The sequence below is a fragment of the Desmodus rotundus genome, chromosome 1 (assembly GCF_022682495.2).
Source record: "Desmodus rotundus isolate HL8 chromosome 1, HLdesRot8A.1, whole genome shotgun sequence".
In the NCBI taxonomy this organism is placed as follows: domain Eukaryota; kingdom Metazoa; phylum Chordata; class Mammalia; order Chiroptera; family Phyllostomidae; genus Desmodus; species Desmodus rotundus.
In genome coordinates, this window is record NC_071387.1 from 109,649,516 (window position 1) to 109,664,054 (window position 14,539).

General features: G+C 41.4%; 1 protein-coding gene across 1 annotated transcript in view; it reads left to right on the forward strand.

Moving 5' to 3' along the window:
- The first annotated feature begins 721 nt into the window (after positions 1 to 721).
- The window catches only part of ERCC4 (ERCC excision repair 4, endonuclease catalytic subunit), a 34,995-nt gene continuing 21,177 nt past the window's right edge, over positions 722 to 14,539 (forward strand). Inside the window, exons 1-7 of the mRNA XM_024571569.4 lie at positions 722 to 1,021; positions 2,281 to 2,461; positions 8,362 to 8,557; positions 10,381 to 10,588; positions 11,569 to 11,749; positions 12,768 to 12,896; positions 14,138 to 14,248. Of these exons, the coding sequence (XP_024427337.2) occupies positions 815 to 1,021; positions 2,281 to 2,461; positions 8,362 to 8,557; positions 10,381 to 10,588; positions 11,569 to 11,749; positions 12,768 to 12,896; positions 14,138 to 14,248 (1,213 nt within the window). The 5' untranslated portion in view covers positions 722 to 814. The remainder of the gene's footprint in view (positions 1,022 to 2,280; positions 2,462 to 8,361; positions 8,558 to 10,380; positions 10,589 to 11,568; positions 11,750 to 12,767; positions 12,897 to 14,137; positions 14,249 to 14,539) is intronic.

A 14,539-nucleotide genomic window follows, 5' to 3' on the forward strand; every position in this document is an offset into this window, starting at 1 on the left:
GAATAACAAGTGATTTTTATTTGGGCTTACATCTAATTTTTTCTCTAACAATGACGGTTGGGGAAAGGGATTTCTACACAGAACAATTTCTCTCAGTAGATTAACAGGCATTTCTAGAACACAGAACAAAGACTAACAAATACTGCCGAAGGTGTCCCTCTAGTGGAGGGTGGGACAGGGCTGCTGCAGCACACATGGCTTACACTATTTTAAATAGTTTATTGTACTCAAGACCTTCCGAGAGGAACAAAAGCCCTGAAATTAGTAATCTATTCTGCTTACTCAAAACATTTTTGTTCTAAGCGCACTTGGGAAATTGACAATTACTTTTTCAATTGTCAAGGTCGGGGAACTAAGCTCCTTGGATTTCACTCTGCTCTCCTATTTCTTCGTGTTCTAGGTCCAGGTCTAGGATGCCTGACTCTCACATCCAAGGTACCAGACATCGTGAATAACTGAAGGCTCGGGAGTGGTGCCTGAGGCATGTACAGGACACCTGTCGCGAGCTCTAGCACCTCCCGGTGATTCCACGAATCTTCGGTCCCCCTCGGCTCCTCTTCGACTGAGTTCGGCCAGCACTCGTGTTCTCGGGCTCGTCTCTCTTCGGCTACGTTCGGGAGATTCCTGTCTCGGCCTCAGTTCCCCTTCGGCTACGTTCGGTCAGCGTTCGTCTTCTCGGGCTGTGCTCTCTTCGGCTTCCTTCGGCCGACGCTCGTCTCGACTTCGGCTCCCCTTCGGCCGAGCTCGGCTGACTCTCGTCCTCTCGACGTCGGCTCTCTTCGTCGGCGTTCGGCCACTGCTCGGAAAGGCGCCCATGAAACCCGGACCGTCAGCTCGACTGACGGCTATGGCGCCGCTGCTGGAATATGAACGACAGCTGGTGCTGGAACTACTCGAAGCGGACGGGCTGGTGGTGTGCGCCCGCGGGCTTGGCGCGGACAGGCTCCTTTACCACTTCCTCCGGCTTCACTGCCACCCGGCATGCCTGGTCCTGGTGCTCAACACACAGCCGGCCGAGGAGGTGCGGCAGCCGGCGAGGGTTGGGCGCTTCCCAAGAGCGTTGGGGGCCTCTGGGGCGGACGCAGGCCCGGGCGCGTGTGCGAGGCCTCTGAGGATGGTGCAGATCCCGGACGCTGGTGGGAAGGCACTGAATAAGGGTCCTTGAGGCAGGTGCAGGGCCCTGACACGAGGGCCCTGACACGGATGCGAGAGGACCGGAGGGGGATGCAGGCCCCTGACCAAGGACAGTGAGAATGGTGGAGGGGTCTGAGAGGGTAGGGTAGTTATTTGAGGAGAATGGGGGTGGAGAGAAGAATTGGAGACTCCTGAAGGAGATAGAGATGTCTGTAAGAGGACAGGAATAATGAGGGAGTCCCAAAGTTGGATATTCAGAGAGCTTGCTGGGGTCAAAGGAGTGGGATCCGTGAAAGGGATGGAGATGGCGGAATCTCTGAGGGTAATAGGGAGATGTGAAAGATGCTGAGGCTGGAGAGAACCTTGTAAGGAAGAGGAGAGACTCAGAGGGTTCATCAGAGCTGTGGAAGGAGGGCACAGGATCAGAAGGGAAGGGAGCTGGAAGCGGAGGATGATGAGGAAGCGTACCTGGGGTTAAGGTGAGGGATACAGCTGTGCTGGGGGTGTTTAGAGGTGATACCGCCTGGTCTGACAAGTCTAGTGAGCCTGGAGGAAAATGTCAGGCGAAAAGAGCGACTACAGTCTCCTTGAGGGCAGGGATCCTGTACCATTCACTTAGGTATCTCCGGTGCTTGGCATAAGCTTAGCACAACACAGCTCCCCTGCCTCCAACCCTCCAGGAAAGGTAGTATTGAGCTGAAAGTGTAAGGGCCAAGGGTCCCATTGGCATGATGAAATTCCCTCTAGGGTGGACCTTGACAGCGCTAATACTCAGAGCATTAGCTGGGAAAAGGAGCCCTTGGATAACTCCTCAAGCAGTGCAGACCTGGCTTTGGTGCAAACTAGTTTCTAGGTGGCAGAAGTCGTCTAACCCAGGGTTTAAAAGCCTTTTCTATTGTTGTTAAAATGCTGATAACAACTGCAGTGATTCCTTAGTGTAAACCCCAAAACAAAAACAAGAAAACCCTAGTTGAATGTAGACTGGCTGATTGATCAACATAAAGTAGTAACTTAGTTTGTATATTCATTATTAGGTTTGTTGTCTCTGAGGAAGGCAGCATATCATTTTAAATACAAATACCTGCAACCTAATAAAAACTGCCCGCTGTATTAAACAGCCTACTAATCAAGTTTCATTTCATTTAGGAGTATTTCATCAATCAGCTGAAGATAGAAGGAGTGGAACACCTCCCTCACCGTGTAACAAATGAAATCACAAGCAACAGTCGCTATGAGGTTTACACACAAGGAGGTGTGATATTTGCAACAAGTCGAATACTTGTGGTTGATTTCTTGACTGATAGAATACCTTCAGATTTAATTACTGGTAAGAATTTGAAACCTTTAATGTATATAAATTTGCACCTTTTGTTTTTAGTCTGTTCCCTCTGCTCAACTCTGAGCTAGAACCTTCTTGTGAGTGGCACTGGTCTTTTCAACCATTAGCACCATGTCTGACACGTTATATATGCTCCGCATATACACATTTGTGGCCTGAGTAAGGAAGGAAATGTAAAATTGATTTTCCTTGGTTACTAAGCTCATAATCAGTAAATACATGGTAATTGGGTGGCATTTACTTTTAGAACATAATTGGACTTGAATGTTTATAAACATTCTTTATATATTTTCTAAAATATTTGGTTTTCCTCTTTAAAGAATATATTTCCCGTGATGTGAATTAAACCAAATAGTTGCTTATTTTGAGAAGAATTGTTTACTTTAGCTAGAATTAATATAGAAAAGGAATTTTTTATTACTATTTGTTTCTGTGGGAATCTTTCCTGATTTCCCCAAAGCTGGTTCAGCGGCCCCGGCTTAGCTCTCAGGTTACCCTGTGCTCCTCATAGCACCCAGACTGCCCCCCAGTATTTGCCTGTCTGCTGTCTCGCTCATGACATTACAAGCCTTGTAGGCACAGGGGCAACTTGTTCATCCCAGGCGAAGTAACTGGTACCTAGTAGGAAGTAAACACTTAGTGTCGGATGAGTGATGCATGGGTATATTGTGGTCTGTAGGGAACTTCCAGGGGGCAGAGAGACAGGCAATTCGTAACTGCACTTCCCACTTTGTCTATCATACGGCCCTGAACCTAGGAGGCCCTCAAAAATATTTAACAAATAAACACATGAATGAATTCTTTATATGGTTCATGGTGAACCATACATATAAAGGAAAAGTTTTCTTATACTTTTATATAGCATTTATAATTGGTATAAGCCGGGGCACAGACCACATGGTCACAATCGCCTATGTGGTAATGCCACTACTTACGAGCAAGTTACTGAACTTTTCTTTTTTTTTTTTTTTTTTGAACACCTTGGTTCTACAATAATGGGCGCAAATGAAAGATTTCAGTGCTACTTAGAAGACACTTACTCTACTTATCATTTTACATGTCTAATGTGCTGTTGAAAATGTTATTTTTCAAGTGAATTTGGTCAACTAGATGATTAAATAGTACATCTAATGTACAGGGTCTGGAAGAAGTAAGGCTTGCTTGAGTGTGGTTGGTAGGGTAATAATATGGGTGGAATAATTTGTAGTTTTAATTTGAACATTTCACCTAAAATGTCATATGGCATGCTTGAGTGTGATATTGTTGTTACAAAATAATATGCTTATGATTTTGTAATAAAAAGGGGCTTTATTTGCACTGGAGCCCAGATGTTATAAAATTGCATTTTGCAATTTTATAACAGTTACCTAATTATTAACCAGCTACCTAATTATTATTTTTGGGTTTTTTTTGTTTTTTTACAACAGTTACCTAATTAATAACCAGTTACCTAATTATTATTTTTGGGTTTTTTTTGTTTTTTTAAATATATTTATTGATTATGCTATTACAGTTGTCCAGTTTCCCCCCCCCTCACTCCACTCCAACCTGCCCACCCCCTCCTTCCCACATTCCCCCCTATAGTTCATGTCCATGGGTCATACTTATAAGTTCTTTGGCTTCTACATTTCCTACACTATTCTTACCCTCCCCCTGTCTATTTTCCACCTATCATTTATGCTACTTATTCTCTGTACCTTTCCCCCCCGCCCCCTCCCACTCCCCTGTTGATAACCCTCCATGTGATCTCCATTTCTGTGGTTCTGTTCCTGTTTTAGTTGTTTGCTTAGTTTGCTTTTGTTTTTGTTTTAGGTGTGGTTGTTTATAACTGTGAGTTTGCTGTCATTTTTACTGTTCATATTTTTTATCTTCTTTTTCTTAGATAAATCCCTTTAACATTTCCTATAGTAAGGGCTTGGTGATAATGAACTCCTTTAACTTGACCTTATCTGAGAAGCACTTTATCTTCCCTTCCATTCTAAATGATAGCTTTGCTGGATACAGTAATCTTGGATGTAGGTCCTTGCCTTTCATGACTTGGAATACTTCTTGCCAGCCCCTTCTTGCCTATAAGGTCTCTTTGGAGAAATCAGCTGACGGTATTATGGGAACCCCTTTGTAGGGAACTGTGTCCTTTTCTCTTGCTGCTTCTAAGATTCTCTCCTTCTCTTTCATCTTGGCTAATGTAATGATGATGTGCCTTGGTGTGTTCCTCCTTGGGTCCAGCTTCTTTGGGACTCTCTGAGCTTCCTGGACATGCTGGAAGTCTATTTCCTTTGCCAGACTGGGGAAGTTCTCCTTCATTATTTGTTCAAATAAGTTTTCAATTTTTTGTTCTTCCTCTTCTCCTTCTGGCACCCCTATAATTCGGATGTTGGAACGTTTCAAGATGTCCTGGAGGTTCGTAAGCCTTTTCTCATTTTTTTGAATTCTTGTTTCTTCATTCTTTTCTGGTTGGATGTTTCTTTCTTCCTTCTGGTCCACACCGTTGATTTGAGTCCCAGTTTCCTTCTCATCACTATTGGTTCTCTGTATATTTTCCTTTGTCTCTCGTAGCATAGCCTTCATTTTTTCATCTAGTTTTCGACCAAATTCAACCAATTCTGTGAGCTTCTTGATTACCAGTGTTTTGAACTATGCATCTGATAGGTTGGCTATCTGTTCGCTGCTTAGTTGAATTATTTCTGGAGCTTTGAAGTGTTCTGTCATTTGGGCCTTTTTTTTTTTTTTGTCTTGGTGCTTCTGTTACTTAAAGGGGCGGAGCCTTAGGTGCTCCCTGGGGCGGGGTAATGCTGGTCACTGCGCTGTGATGCTGTATGTGGGGGAGGGGCCAAGAGAGAGTAATGGCGCTTGCTCCCCTCTCCACTGGATTTCAGTCTTTCACTCCTCTACCCACAATCAAACTGGGCCCCTCTGGTGCTGGTTCCCGAGTGGGTGGGCTTGTGCACACTCCAGGCCCCTGTGGGTCTCTCCAACGACCTCTCCTGTGAGGCTGGGAGTTTCTCCTGCTGCTGCCCCAACCCCCACGGGAGCTTTCAATCAGAGGTTTGAGGCTTTATTTCCCCATGCTAGAGCCCTGGGTTACGAGGTCTGCCTTGCTCCCCGCCATTTGTCCGGTTCCTCTATGCGCGAATGTGGGGCCGCGGGGTGCTACCCGCCACTCTGCCTGCCCCATTCTCCGCCACTCTGTGTCCGGCCCTCTCGGTTTATCTGTGCGCGAATGTGGGGCCGCAGGGTCTGCTAGTGCTCAGACTGCCTGCCCCGTTCCTCCTATACTTCCGCCAGTCTCGGTCCCGCCACGGCAACGCGAGTCCTCTCCGCCCCTCCTACCGGTCTGGATGAATGTTTATTTTTTATCTCCTTGGTGTCGGACTTCCTTGCCGTTCGATTTTCTGTCAGTTCTGGTTGTGCGAGGAGGCGCAGTGTGTCTACCTACGCCGCCATCTTGGTTCTCCTGAAGTTTTCATTAGTTTTTTTCATAAGCCCCGTTTTCTGATTTCTTAAATCAAGAAAAATAGTGCCCCCTAGAGTTTCTCTAAGAATTAAGTGAGATGAAATAAATTGCTTAGTATTAGTGCTTGGTAGGTAGTAAACATTTAATCAATAGCAAAAAAAGATACTGGCTTTTTGTAATCAGAAATCTTGGTGCATCATAAAGTCTTTTACTGTTTGCTGCTTTCTGATAGGTTGTTTTGTTTTTCTTTTTAAGTTGAAGTAGAAAAAATATACATTGAAACTACCACTAGATGTCAGTATTGCTCTTTTCAGTAATCATTCAACCTACTTAGGCCCAGCACAATCTGAGTCTAGTAAGTGTTCAAAGGAGAATGTATAGGTAGTTTGTAATTAAAAACTACTTTCTGTATAACTCAGTTAACTCATCTGTAAATTGGAGACAGCAATATTACCCTCCTCCTAGGATTATTGTCACGATTACTGAAATGAAATAACCTATGTAAAATTCTTAGCATTGTGTATGGCTCATAGTAAGCCTTCTGTGGTTACTGTGTGTTACGCTGTTCCTGTCCTCAGGCAGTGTCGTAGAGGAGACTGATGTAAAGAAGTATTTACAAAATGTGACAGGAGCATAAAAAAATTCAGTAAGCTTTTGTGGGACCAGAATTGCCCCAGAAATATGACCTGCTTATTGTTTTTATTTTTAGTTTTTAAAAGGTGGACTCGCGGATGGTATCACTTGGTAGGAAAAACCTGGGTTTGTTCCCAAACATGATTTGGAACCTTTGGTCGCCCATTCCGTGTTGGACAACCTGGATTAAGTTGCTTCCCTTTCCTGGTCTTGTAATAATAATGCCTACCCGATAGAATTATTGTGAGGGTTGAACAAAATAAAACTATAAAAATACCTAACCCCACGGCTTCAGGTGTAGTAGTAGTTCTTTTCTCCTTCCTCCTGAGTTCCCAAAGAATGACCTTCTGTACCACAACCTTTTCTTAAATTGAAGTTCACCTTTGCTTTAGAAGTTATTTTTATTATTTTTTATTTTATGTAATATTTCAATCCAGGTCAGCAAGCGTGACCCACTAGAGTACTTAGAAAAATCCACCTACTACATACCGAATCTTTTCTTTTCTTTTTTATCTTTATTGTATTTTTCCCATTACCATTTAATCCCCTTGTACCCCCCAGCAATCACCACACTGTTGTCCATGTCCATGAGTCCTTTTTCCTTTTTGCGCAGTCCCTCCAAATGTATATGTATTGGGTTGATTGAAAATCCTTTGTCTATAAAATCCTAAATCTATTCATTTTTACCTTAATTAAAAAAAAACTATTTGCTTAGGTAGAATATATATTAGCTCCACCTACCTTGATCCAAAATTTAGAAATCAAAATAATAGAATCTGAACTGAGTTTATTGACCTGCTGGAAGGGGCCGTCAGTCACTGTTGGTGTCACTTTCCAGACCCTAGGAGTGACGGCAACTGGAAGAAAAACACTCGAGCACATTTATAGCAAACAGGCATGAGTTACCAGCTGGATTTACATCTAAAAGATGGAGAATCATCATATAATTGAGTTTGGGATCCAGAAATGATGTCTGTACACTCTTGTGTCATCTCACGTCTCTCCCTGATTTATCACTAATCACACCACATCAAAATTCTCTACATTCAAAAGATCGTCTGGTCCAGTACTCTTTTAATAAATAAGGGAAAATGTTCTTGTTTTTGTGATTCAGAGATGTCCATCTCCACACCCACACACAAAAAAGTACCTTATGTATTAAACATTAGAGGTTTTTGTTTTAAATGGGATAATTTACCACTCAGTTGAATATTCTGATTCTGGAAATTGGGTTATTCTAACAGGGGATGTACATGCTGCCCAAACTTGGAAATGCAATGATTTTGTGTAGTCCCCATCTGTTTCCACTTAGAAAAGGAGAATTAGTGACCCACTTAGCTTTCAGAAATCCTTTCTCCACTGTGCTAGACACGCCCCACCCCAGGGCCTTTGCTCCTGTCACTCATTCCCTCTGCCTGGAACTCTCCTGGCCCACCTGGCCGCAAGGCTCATCTCGCCTCCATCCAGCCTTTACTCACAGGACCTTAGTGAGGCCACCCTGTCCAAAATTGCAAACCACCACCCTTCACACATACTGCCTCTCCCCTTCTCTGGTTTATCTTTTCTCCTCAGCTCTTATCACCTTATAACCTACTGAATATTTTACTTACTTATATTGTTAATGTAAGTGCCATGAGGACAGGAATTTGTTTGTTTTCTTTGAGGCTATATATCCCCAGCCTAGAACAGCTTGCCCATGCTCAAGTAGGCACTCGAGAAAAATGTGATGAATAAGTGAATGAAAGTGAGCCTGAAAATTACATGTCTATTCTGTAATTGAAATTATAATTTCTCCCCTCAGGCATCTTGGTGTATAGGGCTCACAGAATAATCGAGTCCTGTCAAGAAGCATTCATCTTGCGCCTCTTCCGCCAGAAAAACAAACGTGGTTTTATTAAAGCTTTCACAGACAACGCTGTTGCCTTTGATACTGGTTTTTGTCATGTGGAAAGAGTGATGAGAAATCTTTTTGTAAAGAAGCTATATCTGTGGCCAAGGTAAATAGCATTATGTGATCAATTTCTGAGAATCTGCTGTCATTTAATTTTGCACTTTAATGTAAAATTTACTGTAATTGGACTTGATAACACCCCAGGCAGGTTCACAGCAAGTGCATTCAAATATAAATACTGTCTGGTCACCACATTTGTGATTCTTTTATTTCGTTTTTAAAGATTTTATTTATTTTTTTTTTTAAAGAGAAGGGAAGGGAAGGAGAAAGAGAGGGAGAGAAACCTCAGTGTGTGGTTGCCTCTTGCATACCCCCTACTGGGGTCCTGGCCTGTAACCCAGGCATGTGCCCTGAGTAGGAATTGAACCAGCAACCCTTTGGTTCACAGGCCGGAGCTCAATCCACTGAGTCACACCAGCCAGGGCCCATTTGTGATTCTTTTAAAAGGAGAGATTTGAAAGTTATTTTTCTGGTAGCACATCAATCCATCCCAGTGCAGCCACATCATGCTTCTTGTCCACGTAGTACAACCCCCAGAGATCTACCTAGAGCACAGGTGGCAAACACGAGGCCCGCGGGCCCTCCACCTTGTTTTATCCGGCCGGCACCTTGTTTCTACCCAGCAGCGACACCAACCTCCTTTCCCCTAGTTAAGAAGTAGTTACATTTATACAGTCCTAAAATTACACTGGGCCCTTCGAAAGCAGTCGCGAGGCTGATGTGGCCCTGGTGAAAATGAGTTTGACACCCCTGACCTAGAGACTCACGTACACTGCAGTGGTAGGTGAACTACAGATTTATTGGCGAAGATGCCCACTTCCACTTTCAAAACTGCCCATTGGGGAAATAATCCAAAGATTTTTTTTAAGGTTTTATTTATTTATTTTTAGAGAGAGGGGAAGAGAAGGAGAAAGAGAGAGAGAGAAACATCCAATGTGTGGTTGCCTCTTGCATGCCCCCTACTGGGGACCTGGCCCACAACCCAGACATGTGTCCTGACTGGGAATCGAACCTGCGACCCTTAGATTTGCAGCCTGGCACTCAATCACTGAGTCACACCAGCCAGGGTGCCCAAAGATTTTGAAGAATTTCTATAAATTTCTGGGAAAAACTGAAGGTTTCAATTTTCAAACATTTTGCCACCTATGCTGAATAGGTATTTTGGTTGTACTATACAGTATTTAAGAGCAGTTGTTGCCCTGGCCACGTGATTCAGATGCTTGGAGCATCATCCCATGTACCAAAAGGTTGTGGTTTCTATCCCGTTAGGGCTTATACCTAGGATGCGAGTTTGATCCCCAGTCAGGGCGAGTCCAGGAGGCAACTGATTGATGTTTCTCTCTCACATCAGTGTGTGTGACTCTCTCCCTTCTCTTCCTCTCTCCCTAAAACCAATAAACATATCCTCAGGTGAAGATTTTTAACAAAATAGTTGTTGTAGTCTTTGTTTCTTGATTATACCGTATTTTGGGAATAAACACACTTTTCCTGGGAAAGGCCAGACTGTAAAGATTTAGGCTCTGCAGGCCGTGTGGCCTGTGAGTCACTCAGCTCTGCTGCCGTAGGGTGACAGCACCCGTGGACAACATGTGGACAGTAGGCATGGCTGTGTTCCAGTATTTACAGAAATAGGCCCTGGATTTAGCCCAGACCATACTTTGCGGACCTCTGCCTTATTGGAATAGTTTCCATTCCTTGAGGTTAAAAGTATTCCTGAAAGCATTGCCATTTTTCTATTTTGTTTCTCAACTGCATTTACCAAAAAAAAAAAAAAAAAAAAAAAAAAAAAAAATAGACTAGGAAACCAAGACCAGAAATATGTAACTGTTGAAACTCTCGAAAATATTTGAAAAGTATTCGTCTCTTTAGGTTTCATGTAGCAGTAAACTCATTTCTAGAGCAGCACAAACCCGAAGTGGTGGAAATTCATGTCTCTATGACGCCGGCCATGCTGGCCATGCAGACCGCTATACTGGACATTTTAAACGCGTGCCTAAAGGAATTGAAATGCCATAACCCGTCGCTCGAAGTCGAAGATTTATCTTTAGAAAATGCTATTGGGAAAGCCTTTGACAAGGTACTCTGCTTCTTTTCCCTTTTAAGCACAGTTTGTTATAATTTTGAAGAATGTAAACTATTTTAATATTTGCAGTGTCCTTAATAGGAATTTGCTATTGTTTATAATTAAATTGGAGGTGATTTAAAGTATAGATAGCTTCTCTGCGTTTACTGGAAGTAGCCGTTTGTAGTAAAATATGTGGGCTGGCATATAAGCACCATTCTGATTTTTGCAATGATTATCTCTTATTTTAAGTATGACTAAGAAGAGGATAAACAACCTTTTTGTTCTTAAATGACAGTATTTGGATATCTACAGGTCAAAAAGTTTTACATAAGAATGCTTCAGAATTTATGGTCTCTTGTTTAGAGTAAAAATAATTTGGATGAGTTTTCATTAATGAGGAATGTGAAATGTATTCTGTCTTAAAATTACATTCTTAATTGAGAAAATAGTTCAAGGAATTTTTATTCTAACTTTTTTATCATAGATTAATATTAATACAGGTAGGTAAATGTCTAAGACTAAACTGTAGATCCAGAAAATGCTGACCTTTTAAGAATTCCAGACAGCTTTTTAAAAAAGTATTTTGGTAGACTGAGTTCCTGTCTTTAAAACTTTAAATCAGCCTCTTTGTCACTGGAAATAATTGTAAAAAAAGAAAAAATTTACTCAGTTTATCAGGTCTCTTCTCTTCTAATACGTAAGTATGGATAATTATTCACGCTATCTGATCATAAAGATTCTACTGATAAAGCTTTCTGCATTATATTTGAAAAATTAAACATTATTTTTAGAATCTCATGACCTGAAATTTTCTGTCTATTTCCTGGGAAGATCATATTTTGGATCTTTTTTATTGTGATAAAATATACATAACCAAAATATCATTTTAAGCATTTGTAGGTTTCTGGGAATGTGTATTGAAACCATAATCTATATTAATAATAGCTATATTGAACATATTTCAGCAATACTACATTTTATTTTTGTTTTAGACAATCCGCCATTATCTGGATCCTTTGTGGCACCAGCTTGGAGCTAAGACTAAATCCTTGGTTCAGGATTTGAAGATATTACGAACTTTACTGCAATATCTCTCTCAGTATGATTGTATTACATTTCTTAATCTTCTGGAATCTCTGAGAGCAACAGAGAAGGCTTTTGGTCAAAATTCAGGTGGGAGATAAAAATATTAATGTTATCCTAGGAGCTGATTTGGGTGTAGTTCTGGGTTTTGTTGAGGAATCAGTGTGGGGAGTGCAGTATTCACTCACCTACCTGGTATACTCAGGTTTCAGATTACACCTTATCTTCATAGAGCAAGGATGTCGGTTGTGTGATAGCTAATGTTTCCGCTTACTTAACTTCTGTTCTATATAATAATAAATACTCATATCCATTCTGGGCAATTTTATTTATAGAAAAGACTGTGTATAATACAGGCCGTCCCCAGCCTAGAAATAGCTTGCATTCTAGAAGTTTAGTTGTTAGAATTTAAAATTCATTTTCCTTGCAGAAACAGCAAGGCAGTCCGTGGTTTCATCAGGCAGAGTCCTGACAACCAAAAGTGAGAGATTTGTAAAGAAATCCCTCATTTCTTTACATATATACGTGTGACTGGCCACTCTCTTGCTTTCCCGTCAGTCACATCCTTCCCCCACTGTTGTGGCCTCTGTCCCTGTTTGGCTAGACCAGCGATTTTCAAAGTGTGGTCCGTGGCCCCTGAGGCCAAGATTTAATAGGAGTAATAATTTTTACTGCTCCATCAGAGACACCCTTGAGTGAGAAACTGCAAATGCATTGAAATGAAGACCACGCTGACTGCTAGGGCACTTTGGCTCCACTGCCTCGATTGTGCTCGGGCACCAGCAGTGTTACTGACTCATGCGTTTGCACAACAATAGGGCATGTCGGCACAGGGGGACAAAGTCAAGTAGCGGGCTTGTGTGCTTACGAGGCTAGTTGTATTATTAGGAGAATAGTCCCCCTGAGACTATGTGGGGACCCCCAGGGGCCTGTGGCTCAGGCCACTTTGAAAACTGATGGTCTAACTGAACAGAGGCCACGGTAAGGGAGAAGGTGTGGTTCAGAGAAGAACAAATGGCAGCCCGATGTGCCCACAGGTCATGTGAGCATCCGAGATTCTTTAAAAGTACATTTAAGTTGAAGGGGTTTTTTTAACTCTTTATATTAGGTTGGCTGTTTCTTGACTCCAGCACCTCGCTGTTCATAAACGCTCGAGCAAGGGTTTATCGTGTTCCAGATGCTAAAATGAGGAAAAAAGGCAAAATGTCCGGAAAAGTGGAGATTAAAGAAGAACAAGGTATTTTGTATGCTTAAATCTTTAAATGTGTCTTTATTTAAGTATTTGGTGTGGAATTGTTTATCAAGTTACACTATAATTTTAAATCTTTTTTGGCCGTGTGAAAAGTGTGTGACTGTATGTTCAGTGTAGGTTACATGTAACATATATAATCTATGTTAAAAGTATTCACCATGGCAAGTCTTAGAATCCATTACCAGGGAATGCCAAGTATCAACCGAGTGTATTCTTACTGCTACATAAGAACTATAGATTGTTTTTTTAACTTCAGAGTAATTACTACTTGCAGCACTTAAAGTCTTAGCGGGACATTTTAACATCCCTTTAGTTTTTAGAGAACATAAATATACTAGAATGAGACGAATATATTTTTTATTCCAACACTCATCTACTAAGTATAATAAATGTAATTGTTTTTTTAAAATTAAATTTATTAGGTTAACATTGATTAGTAACATGTAAGTTTCAGGTGTACAGTTCTGTAACACATCATCTGTATATTGCGTTGTGTGCTCAGCACCCAAAGTTTAGTCTCCTTGCGTCACCATATATTTGACCCCCTTCACCCTCTTCCTTCTCCCCCTACTTCCCCTCCTCCCTCTAGTAACCACCATACTATTTTCTGTGGCTGTGAGTTTGTTTGTTCTGTTTGTTCATTTGTTGCTTCCTGTTTTACTTCCACATATGAGTGAAATCATATGGTTCTTGTCCTTTTCTTTCTGACTTATTTTACTTAGCATGGTACTCTCAATCTACATCAAACTAAAAAGCATCTGCACAGCAAAAGAAACCATCAGCAACACAAAAACGCAACCAAGTGAATGAGAGAAGATATTTGCAAACAATATCTCTGATAAGGAGCTAATATCCAAAATATGTAAAGAATTCATACAACTCAACATCAAATGTCATTGTATTTTTAAGGCATAGGATAAAGTGAATGCTTACTTTGTAGTTCAAGGCTCTATTTCAAAACGTAATGAAATATATTATTCCTGACCATGAATATCACTTTCTATCAAGGCATTATGAAACCTGTGTTAATGTTGGCTTGAAGCGTCTTTGATTTAAACCACAAGGAGACCTTTTTCAAGGAAGCAGATCCTATTGGGTATTAGGGAGGAAGCTCAAGGAATGGGCTTATGGAATGGTGCTTGTGTTTCTGTTGTTTGAAAGTCTTTGGAATACTTCATGGATAAATATTATCACAGAGAATGAGGTTATCTTTTATTTCTATACAGAAACAAAAAAGGAACTGGTCCTAGAAAGCAACCCTAAGTGGGAAGCACTGACCGAAGTACTGAAAGAAATTGAGGCAGAAAATGCGGAGAGTGAAGCCCTTGGTGGTCCAGGTAGGAAAAAAGGAGATGAGGACATCTGCTTCAAAAGCAAACAAGTCAGTCTTTTTGGTTAGCTCTTAAAAAATAACTTACTATTTTGTTTATAAAATTGTAGAGGAATAAATGCCAAAGGAACGCTGACATCCTAGCAGCAACCCTCTTTCTGTTCATTCGGTGTGACCTTCTCCAGGTTAGATCATTGTATATTCATGAAAGCAGGTTCTTTTACTGGTGTGGTTCTCAGGAATTCTATTTAAACATACACCTGATCTCCACATTTACATTTACCAGGCTTGAAATCTG